Raw genomic sequence first — 24,007 nt, forward strand, 5'->3', positions numbered from 1 at the left:
ATAAATAAAACGTCAGTAAACTGGGTCTTGCACGACTGCATCCTTCGATATTGAGGAAGCTTCAGGGTAATTTTGCAGAACGTCGCAGTAACTCCTTCCTGTGCACCACACCATGCTGTTTGACGATTTGTTCAGTGTTATGGATCACCGACAGTAGCGTAGCGAGAAATTTTTTTCGGCAAGGGCAGGTGGGGTTCAACCATGCCTTATGTATGTTCGTGCGATGTGGCTGTTCGTATGTTTGTACGAGGAGCTGTATATATACACATATACACCCCCTAGCTACGCCAGTGATCACCGATTGTATTTTGCAGAGTGACAGAACATAGAGACCGATGTGATGGTGCGACCTGGCGCTTTGTCTCACTACAGCTCTTCAACTGAGCGAAATTCAAGGAGGGTGTCAGTTGAGCACTAAACCGAGCCTTTGAAGCTGCTCGACATTGACAACTGTTATACATAAAATAATTATCAATCAGCGTTACGAGTTAATAGCTTTTTAAATTGAACAGTTTACGCTGTATGGTTCCAAAAGGTGGACAGTGAGTCCAATAAATAACTGACTGTATTCATTAGTTAAGTGTCTCTAGCAGATAACACCAATGTAAAAGTCACAGCCTTGATGCCTTGCACGACCGATTCACACAGATAGCGCGAACCGAATTCAAAACACTTTTTCGCTCGTACGTGTGAGTTAACCCTGAAACAAGATTGGCGTGGGTTTTGTTTCACGAAGAGTTCTAGCGTAAGATGCTTTCGCGAATACAGGGCCCTGTGTTTTAAGCGATCGTACTCACAGAGGCGGGGCGAAAGTTCCTCTATCCTAAATAAAAATGTCATGTGTCCTATCCATGAATGTCTGTGCTCCCGTAAGTGTGCTTTCCCCTAGTACTTTTTCTCGTGAGGTGAAGCTCTCGGCATGCTATCGGCGCTATTTCAGCGTTCAACCGTGCGCTGCGAAAGAGTAGCCGACAGCTGCGTCTAAATGCTCTGTGTGTATGCAATAATCAACCGTGATGTAGCTTGCCCGCAAAATATACCTCCATTTACCTACCCTTCTTGGCTTGGTTTTGCTGCCCTCGTTGTTGAGTTGTGATCGACATGGGCAACCGTGAGAGTCTGTAGTACGCTTTGAAACTAACCTGACCTCCTCTCCTAATCTGAGCTCTTCACCGGCTCGTTATCCACTGCCACTAATGTGTTCATGCGTGCCTCGTGCAGAGTTCGTGCAGAAAATGGGCCATCTGACACAGCCTTCAGTTGTCGTGGCGTCAGCACAAACGTGAATGCAGATCGTGCCATGCTTTTGAAAGATGTTCATTTACGTGACCTCCCATGTAGACACATTCCGTACGCACTCGCAGCGTGCGACTGCCACCCAGTGGGAGCCTCGGGGCGCACCTGCAATCAGACCACGGGCCAGTGCCCCTGCAAGGACGGCGTCACCGGAACCACGTGCAACCGCTGTGCCAAGGGATACCAGCAGAGCCGGTCGCCCATTGCACCATGCATCAGTGAGCCACCTCCTTATTCTTATACCTCTTTCTTATAGTTCGCTCTCCATCGAATGCGTATGAGTAAGGAAACCACGCTTGTCGTTTGATAGTCGGTGTTGTGCCAAGTTACATAGTCGAGCCTGAAAGATGACGTGAAAATCCGTCATCTTAGTAGAATAGTTTTAGGGGCGAAGCTCCTTAAGGCGGCACACGTTCGTTCCTCGTAGTCGTAGTAGTAGTCGTAGTGCGTAACCATTCTTACGCTTTGACCTCCAAGGTGGTGCCGGTGGGAGATTTTTCCTGTGCGTTGTTGAACAATAAAAAATTCGCAGCGTGCGCGTTAACTAAAAGCCGAATTCTTCGGTCTCTCATTCCCCATTAGCAGCCATTGGCATGTTCCAGTAGGAAACGTTAGTAGAAGTAGAAGTGTAAGTGTTAGCTAAAAGCCGACTTCTTCTGTCTCTCATTCCCATTAGCAGCCATTGTTTACCTCCAAGGTAGTGCCTGGTGAGATTTCTCCTTTGCGTCATTAAACAATAAAAATTTTGTTCAAAACGCCGTTGATTGATGAAATAAACCAACGAAAGACGCCAGATGTTTTGTAAAAGCAAAACGAAAGAACGCCAGATGTTTCTAAAGCAAAATGAAAAGACGCCAGCTGCTTAACGAAAGACGCCAGATGTTTTCTAAAGCAATGGTTTTCTAAACAATGAAAATTCACAGCGTACATGTAAAATTAAAGTGAGCTGCAAGTCGTCATAACTCATCGAACCTTTAGTATAAACGCGCCCGATCTCACGTCGGTGATGATGTACTGGGCAGAATTCACGGAAGATTCACGGTTTACCGATGAACCTCCGCAGCTTCGCCCACTCATCATCATTCACTCCGTGGATATGCTGTGATTTTTCATCATCAGTTCACTTATGAGTGTCTATATCTATATTACCGATATTCTTTGTGTCAGAAATGTTTGCACTGATCCCTAAACTTCATTAGTTTGTCATTTTGTTAAACGTACGACCGCTGTTTTCTTTTTCTTTTTAATGCTACTTTAGTTTAGTTTTGGGATCGCCCTCTGTCAAGCCCTGGTATTTTTTCTTTAGCTTCCAGCTTCAATGCACTAACTTCTTCTTCTTCTTCTTCGTCTTCTTCTTCCCTTTCTTTTTTTTTTTTTTTTCCTTTTTGGCGGACGTAGCTCTTGTTGGTTCTCACGTGATCAAATAGTTAAAATATCACTGGAAAAAGCAAACAGTTCATAGAAGTGCAGGATCAGTCCTCTCACGTACATTTGGGAAAGAGCGACGTGCATGGCTAACATTTATGCGAAAGTCCTCATGCGCACACTCTAGAGTGGAAGCAGTTTAACGATACATTACATTAACCTCTCACTGGGCCCACAGATTCAGTGCACACATCAGCGACGCATAAGCGTTTCCTCGGAGCGAAAAGTCTACTTACGGCTAACAGGTAGACTGTTTCCGCAGTTTACTTATATAAATATTCGCGCTATGGATGTTTTTTTAGCGCACTTTGAATGAACACGATGGCATGTCATCATCGACCATCGTTTCCGCATTACGCTGCATTTTCGAAGCTACGGATGTGGCGGAACGGAGTTCTCAAAAATGAACAAAAAAGAAAAAAAAACGAGAGAGAGAGAGAGAGAAATAACGGGAGAAGCGAATCAGTACAACGCGCAACAGGAGGTGCTCAAATGCAAAGAAATAACGCAAGCCCGTGTGACAGCCAGAAAAATACAAAATATAAAGAGATTACGAAGAAAAAAATGTATTTGTAGCCATGCGCACCCATGCGATATAGGCAGGGTAACACCGCGGCCACTCCTGAGTCCTTCTCGCACCATTCGCACCGAGTCCTTCTCGCACCATTACCTCGTCTCCCCCGCCATTCCTGTGGCATATAGGCTGCTGTACATACTTTCGTTTTTTTTTTTTATCTCCTATCGTTGATCTATTCTCCATCACGGGCAAAAAAAAGAAAAGACTTAAGTGTCCTGAAATTTCACACAGTATGATCTCGTCTCTCCAGAAAAAAAAAAACCAGAAAAAAGAAACGATGGAACGAAAGAACCTCTGGGTGCGTGTGTGGGTGGGGGTGGCGGAAAGTCCGCCACCCGCACAAGTGTAGAGGGAAGGAAATGTATATGGTAGGGGAGTACAGGGAGAAACGAAAATAGGGAGAAGACGGGGCGGTGGCCGTCACTGAAGTCCCTAGATTTTTTCTCTTTTTAGACGTCACTAGCGTGCCGTACGTAATGCGAACCACCGGTCGCGGTACGCGTCCGCGTCGCCGCCCTGGCATACCGACCGCTCGACCACTTTGGTCTAGGAAAAGGAATAAAAAGGAAAGGCAAACACGTTAGGGCCTGGACGCCCTGCACTTTTCCTCATACGCGTCCTGGCTACGCTCTTTCTCTCCCCCCCCCCCCACACACACACAAACACACACATACACATACACCTTTTCAACTCCTTTCCCCAATGTTATATACGTTCCATCTTTCCGCTATCCCACTTACATTTTCTGTCCTCTCACTCACCCCCGCGTTAACATTATGGAAAGTGAGCGAGGCAGACGCGGAGCGCGAGATCGCAGAAAGCAGACCGGCGAATGGAGACCGTTCACCACCTCCCCTTTGTACCTTGCCATTCTTTTTTTTTCTTTTTTTTACCAGCGTGTATAAACCGCGCCAACACATAAACACGTCACGGTAAACAGCCGAGACTGCGTATATAGCTACCCGCCGTTCCTCGCCGCTATTCTCTATTACGAAGAAAGCAAATTGCGTGAAAAAGTAACAACAAAAAATACGAGATGCAGAGAAGGGAGGAAAGCAGCGGCGGCGGCGGCGGCGGCGGTGTAGTGAACGTCAGTGCACTCGCGGGCGCGGGAAGGTTTGAAGGTATTCGGCAAATTTGCCCGAAATACGTATCAATCACGCTCCCCGGCCGCGCCGTCGATGGCCGCGAAGTTTCACCTTTTTTTCCTCCTCTCCTCCTCAATTCCTGCCCCCTTCCTCTCACTCTTCGGCTGTTTCTGTGTACGCAACGCATATGGAAGACCTGCTTGAGAGCGTTACACTACTCTGGCTGGCCGTGGCCGTGTATAGACGCACTAAACGACGCAAGAGCTGAGAAGTAAGAGGAGTGAAAGAGCAAGGAATGGAGAGAGAGAAAGAAGGAGCAAAGGAGAGAAATCATAAATCTACGTTAGCCGCGCGATTCGCTATGCGCAACTATTATGGAACCCGCCAGCCACTCCCCAGGAATGCCGCGGCCTGCAAGCCATGCTTGCTTGCCCGTTGCTGAACGGCCGACCGGCCGCGTCGCCTGTTAGGGGTCCTCCCCTCCACGCTGCTTCGCTTCTTTTTGTCAAGATTTTTTTCTATTATTTTTTTTTGCCGTCTCTCCTTCAGTTTGAGTGCACTTGGGCATAGTCGTATATAAGAGCTCAGAGGCGAGATATCCGAGGCAAATGACGCGGCAAATCCCAGTGTGGCACTGAAGTGCCTATACGGCTCAAGACGTTAGCCATCGCCTGGAGAATAAGCAGAAATCGGGGAGAGACGTGGGGCGGGGCGCCGAGCGAGTCAGCGGTGCGCGCGGACTGGACTCGTGAACATGATCGAACTAGCTCTTCAGGAACACGCGTCTCATCGAGACTTATATAGATTGTGCTGGCGACAGGGCAGATTGATGGTGAGATATATGCGAGTGAACACGGCACCCTAAGGCTATTTCGTTCAACGGTTTCTTTAGAAGCGTAGAATTCGTTTATCTGAATACATTAAAGTGTGTGGATCATGTCTGGACCGATCACAACAAAAAAGAAAACGGCGCTAAAGCTCATCTAAACGAGATCGTTACAGCCATACAATGTCGGTATATTGAGACCATTTAGATACTCTGTTATTTGTGTATTAACGCGCAGTCATAGATTCATGTAACGCGTGTCATTTCCACATGCAAAACTAGTATTAGTGCTCGGTGACATCGGGTACAGTTCAGCTAGTTAACACAAATAACACAAATATTGGACGAACGTGTGAAACTCACACTTCATTCGGCATGTTCCACTGTAATCTGCCTATATTCAAATGGCGAATTCGAGCATTAAAAACGAGTGCGTACGTGATAGCTGAACATGCGTTGACAGCCGCTTTTATTTCAATCTGTACAATTTGAGCTGTAATCAGCAAAAACCGCTGCTAAATATCTGAGTGCATTCCTTGCGAACCTCTCGTAAAGGAGCAGGTCCTCATGCACTACAAACAATATATGTGATGAAAATACAGGGGGTGTCACAAGAGCCAACGTTTCGAAAAGTGGTCTTGTCTTCTTCAAGGCAGCCTTGGAGAAGCCTCAAGGAAGCCTTCAAGGTTGTTGCCTTGAAGAAGACAAGACCATTTCACTTGTCGAAACGTTGGCGGCAGCGACACCCCCTGTACAAGGATTTTTCATCTCTTCAGGCCTCCACCTTCTCCTAAACGATATGCAATGCAACAGGCGCAGGCAACAGCTGCGCTAACGGCGAGGTAAAAGACTAGCACAAGAGTATATAAAGTATACCCACAAGTCAGCAACAGCACACGTGCTGTTCTCTGCTGTATGCATTTTGTTTGTGGTTGATGTTGCCATGGATGGCTGTGGCTGTTTTATTTGGACATCGCACCTTTGTCCCCGACATCCCTCGCGGAGTTTGTTGCGCGTTACAGTAATGAACCAACTATAACCAAGCAAAGGTCTCGTTTAACCACGCTGACCTTGCTGTTGTCCCTTCTTTTCGCTGAAGATTTCTGTTGCCTATAGCTAGTTGTAAGAACTCCTCCATTGATCTACAATTTCTTGTTCGCAGAGATACCTACTGTGGACCACTCGATTATGTCAGCTGGAGGACCCGGTAAGTGTGCTTCACTGTTCGCCTCTGTTTCACAGGGACAGTTACAAATGGAACGAGGAGTGCTATTTGCGACATCGGTGTGAACAACGTCTGCTCGTCCCCATTTCTAGGCTTGATGGCGAGATACTGCCTCTCTGTTATTTAACAGCGGAGCTGTTTAACCTCCAGGTTCGCTACGAGGTGTTGACAAAAGCTATCATCATCATGAACGGCCTCTACCTTATATGGCGTCTCGCGTCGCCTAGCAACGCGTTTGAGGAAGAAAAGTAGAAGTGGAAAGGAGTAGGAGAAGAAATGAATACAACAAAATAAGATGTCTTGGTGAAGCGGGATTCGGACCCGCGTACCCACGGTCCAAAGGCGAGCGTCGTAATCACTCGGCTATCAAGGCACGCTAGCAGAAAAGGCATTTATGGGAACCGTATGAAAGCGTAGCACAGTCTTTTTTAGTAAGTACAGCAATGGCATGGGATAGGCAAGTGAGGGTGAGGAGGAGGGAAAGGAGGAGGCGAGAGAGTAAAGCATGGCATAGACACGTTATTATACTATAGCATAGGGTGGGAAAGAGAAGTGAGGCTCAGCAGGAGGGAAAGGAGGAGGGTAGAGGCTAAAGCAAACCAGCAGTCTTTTATAGTATAGTAAAGCAAGGGGTGAGAAAGGGAAGTGAGGGCGAGGAGAACGCGACCAGCACCGCTGTTTCCACAGTCTTCCCAACACTAGCGCCTAGTTGCCCTTTTTTTATTATTATTTAGTAAGCTTGCCCTTAGGCATAGTGAAATAGAGTGTCAAAGATACAAACAACAGTCTCATCACAGGGCCCAGCAGATAATTCTTATACAAGTAGTCCAGATGGTCCTGTAGACGGTCATAATAAGGATCACCTCGTTGAAATCAAAATAGTCCTTAAATGGACTATCTCAGTGTCAGCTAGCTATGCGATAGTCCTTACAACAAGTGCGTGCGGTCTTTCATAAATAACGCTCAACGTCTAAATTAACGAAACATCCGACAATTCCAGTGAATGGCAGAGTTCCTCAAGTGTCTGTTGTCACAATAGCGCGGGCAGACGAACTGCGTAGAAAAACTGAACGCACAGGACTCGTGCTTCATTAGTCTGTGATGGTGAGGTCCTCTGTTTCTTGTGCTCTCGGGATATCCTTCAGTAAGTTATCCTTTCAGAAGAAATGAAAACGTACGATTTTTCTTTTTTTCTCATCGAATCCACTTTTTAAATACGTACGTGTTGCGAACTTTGTATTGCATGCCCAGGAGTTTTGAGCACTGCCCAATTGGCCATTTGTCAAGCTTCTCCATATCTTGATATTCCGAAATGATACTTCTAAAGACCTGACGATTATCTTAAAACTGTAAGTTAGTAACGTGTACGTTACTCCCCGCTCGCGCATTTATCGTGCTGATCCGTAACTTCCCTGCAGTGCCGTAGCAGACTTAGGCCTGAACAAGTGCTTACCCTACGGTATACCACGCAGTGTGTTCGTATACTGACAATAAGGAAAACAAAAACAGCGCTATAATGCAGCCGGAATGTTGCGACTAAGTGCCGTAAATGTGTAATGATATGTGTATTAACCGCTAACGAACGAAGGATAATTCTTCGAGGGGCTCGTTTTCTTGTTAAACGCAATCAAATTAAACCAACGGACAATTAAGCCAAGTAAAACATGGGGGGCATTAATTGTTGCTCTTTATTTTTTAAACCGTAGTTAGTAATTATGACATAAATTGAAATGAATTAAAGTGGACGAAAAAGCACTCTTTCAATCTGCGGGATCCGAACCCACAACCTTCCAATTACGCGTTCGATGCTGTGCTGATTGAGCTACGACGGAAGGCGCTTCCCCATCCCCTTTGTCGAGTATTTCTTTGCGTGCAGTGCCTGGAAATGTGAGCCAGCGCCACTCTCAGCCAAGGCGGCGGGTGTTCACAGTCGCTGCTTTGGCTATGAATGCTTCGAAGGTTGTGGGTTCGGATCCCAGCGACGGAAAGGGCGCCTTTTTGTCCAATTTAATTCATTTGAATTTATCCCCTAATTACTACACTACAGTTAACAAAAATTAAAAAAATAACAACAAATAAGGTCCTCAATACTTTCCTTGACTTAGTTGTCCGTTGCTTTCAGATGCATTAACCTCTGTATGTTGAAATACGACCGATCATTTAAAATAAATTGTTAATGTTGCCTGTTTAACTACTCTGGTAATTGCAGTGAAGTTCGATAAGTGCACGGGTGGGTGGCAATCAAAGTTTCAGTGCATGAGTTCCGGGGATGATTCACAAAAAAACAAAACTTACAGGGTCCCTTATGTATTCACTTAAGACAATTGGAAGGCGAAAGCCATCTTCTTTTTCTTCACAGTCGATGTAATGATGTGCCCCGCCACTCTTCGAAAGCTTTCTGCACCCAACGTGGTTTCGCACTGCCTCCAAGATCGGAGGCACCTCACGTGGTTTTGAATTGCCTTCGTGATCGGACCATTTTTGACCAAGCTACGATGTCATGTGATGACGTCATCGTATGACGTTACGTCACAGTGGCGCCATGATGATGTCACAAATTTTGGCGATCTATGACGTCATCGTGACGTCATCACGTGATGATGATTTTTTGCATCACTCGTCCCCGACGCGACGCCGTGGGACGCCGACGGTCAAATTTCGCGTTTGATGAAGCATCGAAGGCTTTCGCCTTTAAAAAAAATCTAGCCGCCTTGAATGAATGAATGAAACAACTTTATTGCGAGATCCGGCTAGTTGCTGGTCCGGGCCAGACCGCTCAGATGGAGGATGGAAGAGCTTGTCTTCCACTAGCCTCCCTGGCCTGCTGGATAGCCCAGGTTTGGTCCTGTAGATCGGAGCTGAGCAGCGTTTTCCGCCATCGCTCCCGGAGAGGTTCTGGGGAGTCTATGTGCTGATTGGGACACCCCCATAGCATGTGGCTTAGGGAGGCCTCTTCTGTTCTACATGCTTTACATATTGAGTCTGGGTAGATCTCAGGGAACATCCGGTGTAACTGAACAGGGTTAGGATAAGAATTGGTTTGTAATGTGCGCCACTCTGTCGCCTGTTTTCTATCTAATTTTGGGTGAGGCGGAGGGAAAATCCTCCTCAAGTCTCGATAGTACTTTGTGTATTCTCCATAGCTGGTTATTCTGTCTTTCATTAGTACGTTTTCGGCAACAGCGTGTCCCGACGAGGGTACCCCTTGGGCTGTGCGCCGGGTTAGTTCTCGCGACAGCGCGTGGACCGTTTCGTCCGGGTTGTAGGTGGATGTGTTTGTGTGTGCCGGGAACCAAATTAGACATCTACGTTCTTCCGAACACGTCAACTCCTGGCTCTGGGTTAGAATTCTCAGGGCATGTTGCGAAATACGTCCGTGCGAAAAATTCCTGATCGCGACTTGTGAATCGCTCAGAATGAAGCTGTGCTTAGTGAGGGCCATGGCAATGGCCACCTCTTCAGCTTCCTCTATTCTTGTAGTTAAGACAATACATGCGTTAATTCATTTTCAGGTCGCGTCTACAGCCGCTGCAGCATGTGCTCTCTGCAAGGCGTATGGGCTCGCGTCTACAAACAGGGATTTTTCACTCGTGCCGTGTATCTTGAGCAACGCTTTTGCTCTGTGGCGTCTGCGCTCTGCGTTGGTGGTGGGGTTCATGTTTCTAGGGAGTGGATTTATCACGATTTTGTTGCGGATTTGGTTGGGAATGTCTCGTTTCTCTCCGTGCTGAACGTGGTATGTAATACCCAATTTTGTCAATACGTTTCTGCCCGTTTTCGTCGCGGACAGCCTTTCTAACTGCGAGACGCGCTGGGCTTCGGCAATCTCCTCGAGCGTGTCGTGAGCGCCTAGTTTCAGAAATAGTTCCGTGTTCTCATATCCTGGAACACCTAAGGCATGTTTGTACACTTTCCTGATCAGGGCGTTGATTTTGTTGCTTTCCGCTTTGTACCAATTGTGAAAGGCCGCTACGTATGCAATGTGGCTAATTACAAGCGCCTGTATTAGGCGCATGACGCTCGTTTCTCCCATGCCTCGGTGTCTATTTGTAACTCTTTCGCTAATAATATTTCCGACATCACGTATACTGACTGTCATGTGCTCTTCCGAGCATCCTGAGTAAGGTCATTTTTATGAATGCGTACTTGCATATATTTTTGTAGATGCAGATCCTCATAGTTGTTTGTCGCTCAACGCACGACGGTGGGGTAAGTGACATTCACAATGCTCTCTTTTTGTTTGTTTGTTTATCCCAGAACAATGCTCGAAATGCAAAACAACAACAAAGAGAATCAACCAAAGGAAGTACTGCAAGAGGGACTTCGGTAAGTCGACTGAGTCAACCAATCACATCTGCCTGTCTGCTTTACTAATCAGCAAACCTCATGTACCCATGACTGGTGGTATGCATCATGTATACTTTCAAATTTCTTTGATACTATGCTTTGTAGTTCCAAACCGAGAAACAACAGCCTATGCACAGGTCGACGATAACGCTGTTTGAAAACTACATTAGCAGTGCTGGTTACGTTGCTGCTTACATTGAGAGAGAAAAAAAAAAGCCACAAGGTTTCCGTACTCGGCTACGAGAGAGTCTGAGGCGCTTCAGACAACAAATTCAGCAAAACCTATCCGTTACATTTCAGTTACAACTATCAATAAAACACTCAATAAAGCTTGGTCAGTGAAACTTATCATTTCATCTCAACTCTCTTATCTCTAATCATCCAAGACGGTCTCAACAGAAGAACGCGGCACATAAAACAATTTTAGGCGGACCCGTGCGGCGCTGTACTGGTACCGCAGAAGTGCCGAAGCGCCGAGCTGAAAAGAGTATTTATGTTTCTTAACAGAATTTATAAGCTCTCCGTCGGACAGGGGCATCTCTGTATATTTCCAATCTCTCCGCCACAAATACAGAAAACAAAACAAAAAGGGAAAACAAAGAAACGAACACATGTAAAATGGGAACCGCCACTTCCCTGCGATCACAGCTCGCGCCCTTCTCGCTATCAGAATCTTAGTATACAGTCAAGTAGCAAGCACTCGCTGTACATGAAAAAAAAAGAAAAAAGAAAAAAAAAGAAAGAAAGAAATTAAAGCACGAAAAAAGAAAGAGAGAATATACGAGTGCGAATAATTGTAACTTCTAAAAAGAAAGAAATCTGTGAGGGGGATCCGCAGGCCAGATACGTCTTCCTTTTTTCGTTTTCTTCTTGGTCTCCGTGGATAACTCCAGACTCTACCATGGACCTTCTTATCGACAATCTGGTAGAAAAAGGAGACTTCGCGAGAAAGACGCGGTCCGCGGCGATCTGGCGTCATGTCGGTGCTTTATCAACGACTGAAGCCGTTGGAGGGGGGGGGGGGGGGGCGAGGGGGTTAGACAAGGTGGGGGGGGGGGGAGCGCTCTGGGAGTTGTACGGACGCATGCGTGCGCGTCTGGTGCGAAGCCGCTCGGAGTTAGCCGGATAGCTAGCCAGCAGAGGAGACCGGACGCGGGCCAGTCGGAAAAGACCTGAGCACCCGGTCAGCCTCCCCCCACCCCAAGCCCCCCTAGCCACCCTCCCCACCTCCCCATGCACCGCGAGAAGCGAAGGTACCGCCAACCCCGGCTTCTTTTGGCCGCCCTTGAAATGAAAGGAAACAAAGAAAAAAAGGAAAGACAGCCGGTGAGCGAAACGGGGGCTTCGATAACAAGCCCAATAAAACTCTCCGTGGTCCTCGTGACTTAGCGGATGGGGCAACCCCGCGGACTCCTTTCCTATCTGCCCGTTTTACTTTGCTGCTCGACATGCCTGCGCAACACAAATTCCACGGCAGGTCGTAAATAATAGAGGCATGTCGAGAAGTACAAGTTGACGGTTCGCTCAGGCGCCCGAGGGATGCGCGCACGCGCCCGACAATAAGGGTGCTTGCCGCCGCCTCGGTGTGTTGTATAGGTGCCGCTGCTGGGGGTGGCGGTGCGCATATACACGATCGAGGTCATCACATGAACGGTTGGCAACGGAACAGACCGGCTCCTGTGCTTAAAGGGGCGCTGAAAAGGAGTACTGCAGGTTAAATTGCAATGGGAAATTACGCTTCTACGGATGGAATACCGAAAATATTGCTCGTCGCGAGCGCGAGCTCAGAAAGCCAGAAAACGTTCAAAGACGAAGACGGGAGGCAGCGACGCCATCTTCAAGTTGCCGGACCAAGCTTCCAGGGGTGTCATAAATTGCAGCAGCACCTATTCAAGCCAGGTTAACTCTTATCAGAATTAAGGAGTAACACTGATTCTAAGAGAATCTATAGGATGTAGTCCATAGCAGGCCTTGAATTTTTTTTTCTTTTCTGTACTAGCACTGTCCTTATTATAATGTACAATAAGTAACTCTGAATGACAAAAAAAATACACGAAAATAAAATACGAGCTTCCACTTACAGATTGGCGCTGCGTATATAGTTTCGCAGCTGCAATCGCGAAGTGTCATTGACTTTAATTTTATCTAGCAAGAGAACGTGAATAAACACAAACGGAGCCATTGAAGAAATATCTCGTCATCATAAACTTATTTATCGTGTTGTCTTAGTGCACATTTAATAGATAAGCTTACATTCGTATCATATACACGAAGCAAAAGTACGCTTCATTTAAGCCCCCCCCTTACACACACACACACACACACACACACACACACACACACACACACACACACACACACACACACACACACACACACACACACACACACACACACACACGCACACGCACACGCACACGCACACACACGCGCGCACACACGCACGCACGCACGCACGCACGCGCACACACACACACACACACACACACACACACACTCACACACACACACACACACACACACAGATATCCGTTTTTTTAATTAATAACAGGCATACACGGCTCCAAGGGGAATGTCCGGATGTCTTGACACTTCTTGTGTGTGCGCATGCGTGCATGCCCGCGCAGCGCCAGCCAGCGTACTACAAGTGACAAATTGACTTATGAAACCCTTCGTCCCAGTTTTAGTGTGTTGTTAGGGTGCTCAGGGGGACGCGAATAAATTCATGCTCATTTATTATTCCTCTTAACCACCTGTGCGATCATCATCCTGAATAACCAGTTAGACACCACCCCATGAAAGAAAAAAAAAACTTCTGTCCTCGCCTGATAAGATGAGCTCTTTGGCAATTAAAACTAACACATCTTGCGTACACAGAATGTTTCTATACAGAATGGCTAATCTAATTACCAGAGGCCGGATTTTTAGGCATTAAAATCGCGCGTTCTAGGCATCAATAATAGGCAGGCAAAATAACGTTCTAGGCCACCAATACAAATATAGGCACAGTCAATTTTTACACAAATGCAAATAATTTCAAGCGAAGGCGTGCGCGACCTGTATCTATACGACAGGACACCAATAGATGTTATTGTATGTGATGGCACAAGGGCACCAACAGTTGAACATAGCCGTGCAATTGTCCCGTAAGACTGCTGGACTAATGATGATCAATTGACTTTCAACAAGCACACTGCTCGCATTCATGTTCAATGGCCCCTGTCGCTTACCCGAGTGTCGCATATAGTGAAACAGACATGAAAAAAAATACTTGAAAGCTGGGAATACTGATTTAAAAAGCGCTGCTTTGTGTCTTACTGGCGCAATTAACTTCAGACACAACAAAAATAGACATATAATAAATGCGAAAGAGACGACGATTTATTATGAAAATAACGTGTTTTTACACGAGGACTGCTAAGTGCAACTCTGGCAATTTTTCCATATACAACGACATTATCCGAATTGTACAGGCAAGGCATCCCAACACTGTCAAATACACTTCCGCCCATTTAAAGTGCACATGTTTGAAGTAATCTGTTTGGAGAGCACGCAGAACGTTGTCTAACAATAACTGTTAAAACTGTGAAAACAATAGCAGATTGCCATCATATCCAGATTAAAAATTGTACCTCCTGTCACTGAGAATGAGCTCGTAAGCTTAAAAGGAACGCTGGACGTCGACAGATGTTATTGGAGTGTAGTTGTACTCGGGCACATTCGATGTCTTAACCGACACTAGGACCCTAGTGTGCTCACGACCGATTGTAACTTTGCACGTGCCTTTTCGGTTACTGGTCCTTTAGGAAAGGCTGTGATTCTCTCCTCTACATGCAGAATTAGCACAATGTTCGCAGTTAGAGTTCCTCCCGAACGGTGAGGTTTCCTTATAGTACGTGTTTGCGAAAAACTTAATGTTGGCGCACACGTAAGCGAGGTCTCCTTGCAGGCTATGCATAGAGAGGACAGCTTGAGCCTTCCTACTGTAGCACTCTATAGTCACCTGAAAAGCCGTTAATTTTGACCTTGATGTCCAAAAAGTAGCAGCTGTATTACTCAACAGCTTCTAGCCATTTTCGCCAACGTGTGACGGTGGGCTCTGGCGGAATGGGCACGTACGGCAAGTTCTCCTTGAAGGAGCGCACGCGAGAGGGTGCCTTCAGGAACACGGCCTTGGCTTTTATTTTCCGGGAGTTAGTTGAGCAAGAGGAATAGGTTGAAACCTATACAGTTCCGAACAGTCAATGTTGCCCGGTAACATGAATAACGGTCTCAAACCGCACTCGAAAGCGAAACTTAGGCCTAGATTGTTTTAATATAGGCGCCAATTTCAAAATAGGCATTTATAGGCATTTATAGGCATTTACGTGCATTTAGGTACAAACGCTATATTTAGATAAAAACGCTATAAAAGCCCTTCTTAACAAGGGTGTCAATGCAGGCTAGTTGGTATTTAACTGCAGGCCTCTCAACTTCATAACTTCTAATTCATGCTCATATATGAAAGTGGTCTCATAGGAGCGCGAAGAACAATAGAAGCATTTGCCTAAAATCCGGTCTCTACTAATTGCAGAATGAACCTGGCTACTTATAGTTACAGAAGAAAGGTCGTGCACGTAGATCAATCTATGGAACTGCTTTTCCCCACGCGGAAAGCGGACAGATCTGCGAGCGTTTCTGTTCAACAGATTAGGCCGAGAACTCATGTGAACCTACTCTGACAAAACCGAGTCATCTTACATCCCTTTCCTTTCAAAACATAAAAATTCTGTAATGTAGGACGGGAAGTCACAAACACCCAAGAGAACGTCCAGAAGCGCTCGCAACCGAACTGTGTCACTTTTTTGGTCCGTTGTTCACTCTGCGACTGCTTCCTACAAAGATGGACATTCGCTTTGTATCGGTGATTGGCGTAACCAGGAAAAGGAAGGAGAGGGAGGTGGAACTAGTTTGATTCTAGTTTTCATAGCCGGCTCACCTCAAGAAGCACTGTTGAACAATTCAGTATGCTTCAAAATGGCTTCCGAGATGTCACGCATAAATTATAGCTTTCTGTTCGAACATGTTCTCGCCCTCAGCAGTTCTACGCGAGATTATGAGCACAATGAATGACGATATTTCAGACAACCAAGCCAAATGCATGTTAAGGCGCGCCGCCAGCTGCAAAATGACGCTTCGACCGAAGCAGGGATTATGGTGACTTCGATATTTAACAGGTATATGTGCCATTCTGTCCTGTCACTGTTGCTGTCGCAGCCATCCAGGCCAACGTGCTGTCCCGTGAGACGGTGGGCAGCTGGGTGCGATTCAGCATCCAGGTGGTGGACATCTTCAAGTATGGCCCGTCCAAAGTGCGGCGCGGCAACGACTTCCTTTGGGTGCCCATGGCCGACCTGGCCTGCAAGTGCCCAAAACTAAGGCTGAAGAGCAGCTACCTCATTCTCGGTGAGCGCTACTGCATACACACAGAAAGCACAGTTAACTATTATTATATGCTTTGCCTGACGTACGCCTCCTTTACTTCTGAACACGTGGCTTCGATGCCGCTTTTGTATTCTCACTGCGATACTAATTATATGACCCGTCGCCGTCATGTTCCGTATAAAGTACAAATCGATAACATCGTCCCGCGCATCGTATGTTCTATGTGCGAGCGAAAGCTTCTGAAGGCTGCAGACGGGCGCGGCTCAAGCAGAAATGAAACGCTCTGGCCGGCTCCGTCCGGCAAAGGAGTGTGACGGGGTGCAGGTGGGTGGGGAGCTGCGTGGCTCGAGCAGCAGCACCGAACTTTGATCAAGAGGGCGTGGTCGTGCACGTACTATCTCGACTGACATAAGTAGACTGCTCCTACCCTTGTACGTTCTGTGCTCTCGCCGCTTAATTTGCGTTGAGGCAACAGACAGCACGAAAACCCGCTTCGCTCCCTGGAGCGGTCGTACTTCCTTACGCCAGCGTTTTGTAGAGTTACGGGAGACCAGATCCTAAAGAGTTAGCTGCTAGCCTTGCTTCGTATAACATTGCAATTTGTTGCTATCGCATTAATTGCTTCGCCCTTGAGCCATAACTGTGTATTTTTTTAACACGAGTCATACTACACCGCATATGGCATTTTATGCAATGACACTGATCCGTATTTATAAATAAGTTCCATGTAGTTTCCTATTATTCATTTGTTATCACGCGCCGCTCCAACGGGTTGATCTCAGGGACAACACGGCGACAGGTGAGTCGTACCTGAGCCAATGACTAAGTCCGTAGAGGGGGGTGGGGATTAATTTGGAAGCAGTACGTGCTAAAACCGCGGTATAATTATGATGGTCTCCTTAGAGGGGACTTCGAACTGGCTTTGAATGCCTAGGGTTCGTCATCATCATCTATTTTTCTCTCTAACACGCAGGCAACGAAGAGATGCATGACGGCCAGCCAGGCCTGACTGCGGACAAGAACAGCATCGTCATCGACTGGAAGGATGAGTGGGGAAGGAGGCTGCGAAAGTTTCAAAGGCGGCAAAGGAAAGGCAGGTGCAAGAATTGAAAGTAGCTGGGCTGAACGAGAACCGCTCATCCCGCCAACCGACCCGTTCATTATTTTTCATTGTGCAAAGACCCCGAGCGGAATGCGAAGACGCACGCGCGCGAAGTCGTCTCGGGGCTTTGACCTGCACTGTTCTGTCTTGACGATGCATCGTCCGGACCGAAGACGTGTTTCACTGGAACAGCCTGAGTGCAACAATGACGTCACTCCGTTATTCGCATAAAATTCATACTTAGTGGGCGAATTTATTTTTTAAAAAGTACGTTGTGGGAATGTTGTTGCGACAATACCGAATGTTCACACCTGAACTTATACGGGACGTCAGAATTAGTTTTCATGTATGTATTACCTTACGGTCAAGTTCAATGTATCTTGCATTGCCCGACAGGGGCGTAGCCAAGGGGGGGTTGGGGGGGGGTTCAACCCCCCCCCCCCCCCGAAATTTTTCAGTTTTGCTTGCGTATATATACACGCACACATACAAACGCACGCACGAACATACATAAAGTATGGTTGAACCCCCCCCCCCCCGAAAAAAATTTCTGGCTACGCCCCTGTTGCCCGACCACGGTCTAAAGACATCCAACAACGAGCTCTTGCACGTCTGCGTGCCCATAGCTGTTATCTTGGACACTGTAAACCTTATCACGAACTAGTTGGCCTTTCTAATCGACTCTGACTTGTGCAGTCCCGCACGCTCCAGTGAATTCACTGCCCGCATCATGCGTAAAGTGCGGCGCGCATGGGAAACGACGGGTGAAAGAGAAGGAGCAAACAGGACTAGCGTGCCCCCCCCCCCCCCTTTTTTTATCTTCTCTTCCCTCATCTCTCTTTCTCAACTTTCTATTCCCCTTCCCTAATCCCCAGCGTAGGGTAGCCAACCGGAAGCCTTTCTGGCTAACCTCCCTGCCTTCTGCCTTTCTACTTCCTTCGTTCTTTCTTTCCTTTCTAATCGAGGAGGAGGAGGAATAACTTTATTATGAACCAGCAATTTAAGTTTCTTGGCCTAGGCCTCCCACGTGGGGACGTCGATATTTTTCGCGATTCTAAATTCAGGGCGGTGGTGCATTTTTAAACGTCAGCAAGCTGGTAAAAGACAAAAGCCACAGAAGTGTGAATTATGACGGGAAATAATCCATTCCACACAGGCAAATATGAATAATGGTTGTAATTCTTATGTCACAGCATCGCTTCTTAATTCTGACGTATCTGACCAAAGTGCATGCGTGGTCATCTCATTGAAAAAGGAAACACAGATGACCCAAATGACCAAGCATGGCCCTTGCGCCATTAAAACCCAGATATCATCAACCCGCAGGAAGGCGATGGGATGCCAGTGATATTAAGATGACTACGTCAAGACAGCGTACCAGATTAGAAGACGCGTTTCGTTTTCTATATAAATGCTGCTGGGAGGTTCGAAAGGTCAAGTGTCGGAGCTCGTGGTCGTGGCCATGCCGCATCTTTCAAGTGCAAGAACGTAATCCTGCCTTCGGAGTTTGATACCGCAAGACCACAGGAACATCCTACGTGAAAATCGCGATTTATTAAGAATACGTTAAATGGTTTTGTTGAGTGTTTATTATCACATATGCTTCCTTTCCGGCGCCAGCAAGAGGCGGGAAATTGAAGAGAGTCGTATAGCAAAAGCTGGAATCGCACCGCACAAACTGCGGAAGTAACAGTTATTCTGTAAGTAAATTGGATGGTCACTACCCTCTTTTCTTCTTTCGCTCTTTTATTTCCGCCTTCACGCGATACGCTGTCATCTACGCCCGCGTGTTGCGACCAACAAAGAGTTTCTCAAAGCTGGCTACCCCGCAATAAGAGGTCTTATGAGGAGAAGCCGACTATTGCACCACTTTTCGGCTTCTGGGCGGCACTCAGCAGAAGTACGGTCACCTTCTGTGTAAATAAGGAAATTACCGGGGGATTGAAAACAGCATAGTAGACAAATACGTTACCGAACCTAGGCGCGGCTTGGTTCCATGATCTGAGACTCACTATCAGGCGACTGAAGTCTGGTGATCACGCTTACCCGCACATCACTATGCCGCGTGCACACGACTGATAAATGGAGGTAGAAGTGTCCAGACGCAAGGCATTGGGATGAGACACGGAGCATCGAAGACAGGGCGGGTGAACTAAGCATATTATGTAGGTAGCATAAACATTGGCCTTCATGTAAACACATGTATGAAAGTGAATTTCACGCCCATCTGAAGTCATGCATTTAGGGGTGGGATCGCGAGCTAACGGGAAGCGAATGCCACGGGAGAGAATACGAAATTTAGAAGTGAAATATCAATCCACATATACCATCAATTCAAATACTTAAAGCCGCTATCGCACAATAAAAATGAAATCTACTGGTCAATTGGCTATCACGTATATGATACAGACATACACTTTGTAGACCACTTATTCTAGGAAAGTGAATCAGTATTGCTGTGTCACTGAGAACTGTAGGGCACATCACAGAGTTCAAGTTACTTTACCCACCATTATAGTCGCTGGGATTTCCCTACCCATATAGCTAGTACAGCTGAATGTTGCACTCAGGCTGTCGTGTATTGGCCAAATGGATAAAAAGGCATGCACTGGTAAAAAAATGTGATATGTCTCTGGTTTCATTTTTACTAACAATTTCTTTCTCTGGTGTTACTATCTGGATGTGCTTGCAGGCAGTTGTTTCTACCTCGGCCTGTAACAGCAGAATTCACTGGTGGTTGGTCGGGCTGTGAAGAAACGCAAAAAAAAAAATGCAACAACAAACCAAAACGAGTACAGTGGATGGTGATATGCTTGTATGGCCTTCCTACTTCTTGCAGCTGCTTTCTTTTTCTCGTCATGCAGCCGAGCGTGCCCACTCTGCACCTGCATTCCACTTGTTGTTTGTGAAGAATGCCACATGTATACTCTGGCAGTGCATAACCTGACTAGTCATGTGAGTTGTATGTGCTCTTTTTTCTGCGGACCTCCATTCCATTCTCCCCAGTGAAGGCAAGTGGAACAACTCATACGAGTAACATCACTTTGTTGTTCTCACAAACTATTGCTGTGTCAAACATGGCCGTTGTCACCTCGCAATTACTTGTGAAAGTATACATATGCTATATATAGGTTGTTTGTCATATGTGTTGACATATACGTGTGTACTTACTTACTGGCTGGCTACTATAAGCTTTTGTGAGCCTCGAGACATCGAAGGTTCAAGGTTATACAGCGAAAGCATTTGTTTGTGCACCGAAACTTCATGCACAGCTTCGAGAGTACTGTTTTGCCATTACGTCTCGATGACACCTAATTCGGAACCATATAAGGCAGCCTAAATTATGCAGAGGAAGCAGAAAACCTACGTATCACTTGTCAGTGAGATCTTCCCACTCTAAGGAAACAGAAAAATAAGCATCGAGATTGTTTTCTACGCAAAGCTTCTCATCATTGGTCATTTTCTGCACTGTTTTATTTATTTATTTGATCATTAGAAAAGCATATTATGTGAACATATTGCATGTTTTTTATGGCTACAGTCCTGTTCTAATGGCTGTGTGATGCATGTGTCTCGTTATGATGTGGAGCATGTGTATGATGTATTAACTCTGTAATCTGTGCTTGTGATATGCTAACGCATCCCCCCTTAGTGTAAGCGTTAATACGTAATCGCCTGGTACTTAGTGTTGTATAGTGTAATGAAGTCCTAAGTTTTTTGTGCGTTAACCTGTACACGCACTTCAGTTTTACGTATTTAAATATGTGACACCCTATTTCAGCAATGAAAAGTCTACCGTTCTAAGCAATACCTTCCTTCTCTTTTCTGTTTTCAGAATGGTCTGAAGAAGGCTATGAGGAGCCCTCACACTTTACGCAGTGTCTAATGAGCATTTACCACAATGAGACTGTGTCCTTTGATGTTGCAGACGATGACATTTTGCCATCCTGATAGTGAGCTATAGCCATGTTTAAATACATCTTGAGATCCCCTCAGTGAAAAAGAACTAAGATGTTGTCAAAGTACTCCAGAATGCTTAGTCAAGGTATTTTTATGTTTGTTTGTCTTTTAAAAAAGTGTTTCTGCTGGTACCCATGAATTCCAAGCAATCCAAACTAACGCCCGAGAGCTGTCACGTCATCAAGCAAACGAAATGAGTTTACGCATTTGAAATGCTGTCACAGCTGCATTTGATGCTCATGTGACTCTGGTCACCGGTAGTCATTGAGCTAAAGCTAATAAGTAGACACATATCTATTACACGTGACCTCCTTGTCTATAGTTGATGAGGAATGTTGCTGGCATTGACAGAAAAAGTTAAGGACAAGACAATTAGGCATGTTTTTTAACACAAGGACCAATAAAATGGACTGCAAAACACAGTCTTCATCACAGCATTTAGTGTTAAACATGCCCGTGTAATAACAAGAAATTTGTATACAGTAAAAGAATTGTTCAACTGATGACCACAGGTGTAGTACAATATATGGAACAAACTTGACCACACCATTCTTTGTCAAGAATAGCAAAATTTATCCAAAAGCGCATACGTCAACGGACCACCAATGCCATGACTATGGCATTTTGACAAGACTGTCACACTGCGTGTTCCTACAGCAAAATACTGCTACCTCATGAAGTTGTAAATCAAGAATGAGAAAAAAAAAAAGTCCCACAACGTTGTCTTTTTTCTTCCTTTTCTCCCATTCAACACAGATGCTTTGAATTATACTCATAAAGAAGTTAAAAATGAAAGAGACAGAAAGAAACATGGAGAGAAGTACTTAAGTGCACAATTTTGGGTTTGTTAGCGCAATAACATTGCATGACATACTACATGCATGCGAGTATTCACCCTAAATACATCAGGTATTACAGACCATGCTCAGTGGATCAATGTGTAGGCGTGGGAATAAATATGCAGCCATATTTTACAGTCATTTTGCAGCCCTGACAGTGCACACAGCCTCGAGCCTGCCTTGTGCCAAACCATTCACTGCATGTGTGAAACCATGCAAGTCACATTGCAATGTAACTTTTCTAGTTGTGCTGTCAATAGTACTGGCCATAGCTTTGGTAAGTCACCCGAGATGTTTATACACACAATCCACGGTTCTGAGCTGCAATCCAAGCAGTCGCATTGTACATGCTGCAGACATCATGCGATTCTTGATTCCTATAAGCAGTGCAATGGGTAATACCAAAGTTTCTCGATGCAGTAGCAGCTGCAAAACCTTGGCACTAGACAAAAATGGTTGAGTTTGTAGAACAGAACCACTCGTCAAGGGCTGTATTGAATGTATTGCCATTGACTGACTCGTGCTGTAGGGTGTAGTAATGACTGAACTATCAATTCAAGTATATTTCTCTTATGGAAGGGGTGGGGAGGGGGGAGATTGCATTCAATCTTGAATAAAATTCTATCCAAGACATGCAGACTACGTACACACAAACAAATTAAGCAGTTAACGTTACTGCTCTGAAGTACAGCTGTAGCAATCTGGTAAAAAGTTTTCTCAAGCAAACATATGAGCACTGAAGATCTACCAGGTGAGGGTGAAATGCATTAACATCTTTGTAAACTTGCAAACAATGAGAAATGGAACATTTAGGTTCATTCCCATTGGTTGCCCACAAATTTTTTTTTCGTGGTGGAGTAAGAAATGTACAGCACCCTTCCTGTAGATTCTTCAACAGGAGAGCTACTTAATGAAGTCTCGTGGCATTATCAGATTAATAATTAATCACTCTCTGAATGCCAATTAAGTATTCTCATTCGTATTGGACCCGCTCTGTACCCCTAAAAACCCCTAATGTGTAACAAATAATTAAAAAATTTCCATTTTAGTGTCAGTCATAGCGTAGATGTTTCCATGAGGCAACAGACACGAGTTGGATGCACCCAGGAAGCCACATCAACTGAATGCTTGCTTACCTACTTTACTAAATAACAAACAGCATGACTCAATTTTACTGGATTCCATGATACCACATGAGATGTGAAATGTGATGTTGATACATGTCTAGCGTATAAAGCAAAAGTGTTTCATTGTGCCAAAAAGCAGATGTGCACACCCTTGTTTAGAATAAAATAAAAAAAAAGACTTGCCAAGTTTCTTTTTTTCTGTATTCTCATATTTGGCGTTTCACTTGCTGCATTGAAAGAAGCGTTGAAGAATATAAATGTATAAAACAAATGCTGTCTTTAGTCTCTTATTACACACGAATCACACAATTCGCTTTCATCTCACTAGGCAATAAGGTGGGAGACTTGCAATGTTTGTTAAACAATGTGACGCAAGTACTATGAATGGTATAGTATACGATTGTCTGTTCTATTCTAAAGGGCAAGACCCAACGTAGGTACTCCAGGGACAGTTCCTTGATGCATTAGATCGATTTGTATTGCAGCAGGTAATAACATCTAGTGCTTTATGTATGGCACATGAAAAACATTTGTAAACAGTGCACCATAATACAAGCAAATCTACAGCAACAGCATCAGGTGAGTGCTTTTTCACCTGTGCCTGAAGGATAGCAAAGAACACACCACAGGACCCTGCCTTTGGCTCTCAATACACCTGCACAACTAGTTCTTTCCAAGACCACATATAGCACAATGTGGAACGCAGCCATGCACTCGCGTGGCTCCGCTAAAACTAGACAAAGCTGTAATCTTCATAAGCTGAATCTTCAG

The 24,007-nt window shown here is 45.5% G+C and overlaps 1 protein-coding gene across 2 annotated transcripts in view; it reads left to right on the plus strand.

Moving 5' to 3' along the window:
- The window catches only part of LOC119387612 (netrin-1), a 172,131-nt gene extending 148,631 nt beyond the window's left edge, over positions 1-23,500 (plus strand). Inside the window, exons 3-8 of one of the 2 annotated variants that reach the window (XM_037655049.2) lie at positions 1,365-1,514; positions 6,375-6,419; positions 10,695-10,763; positions 16,041-16,229; positions 17,182-17,301; positions 21,146-23,500. In XM_037655049.2, coding sequence (XP_037510977.1) covers positions 1,365-1,514; positions 6,375-6,419; positions 10,695-10,763; positions 16,041-16,229; positions 17,182-17,301; positions 21,146-21,261 — 689 coding nt within the window. In that variant the 3' untranslated portion in view covers positions 21,262-23,500. Of the gene's footprint in view, positions 1-1,364; positions 1,515-6,374; positions 6,420-10,694; positions 10,764-16,040; positions 16,230-17,181; positions 17,570-21,145 lie in introns of those variants that run through there. The other variant, XM_049413582.1, reaches the window with a different exon arrangement.
- The last annotated feature ends 507 nt before the right edge of the window (positions 23,501-24,007 follow it).

This window comes from Rhipicephalus sanguineus, chromosome 3 (genome assembly GCF_013339695.2).
Source record: "Rhipicephalus sanguineus isolate Rsan-2018 chromosome 3, BIME_Rsan_1.4, whole genome shotgun sequence".
In the NCBI taxonomy this organism is placed as follows: domain Eukaryota; kingdom Metazoa; phylum Arthropoda; class Arachnida; order Ixodida; family Ixodidae; genus Rhipicephalus; species Rhipicephalus sanguineus.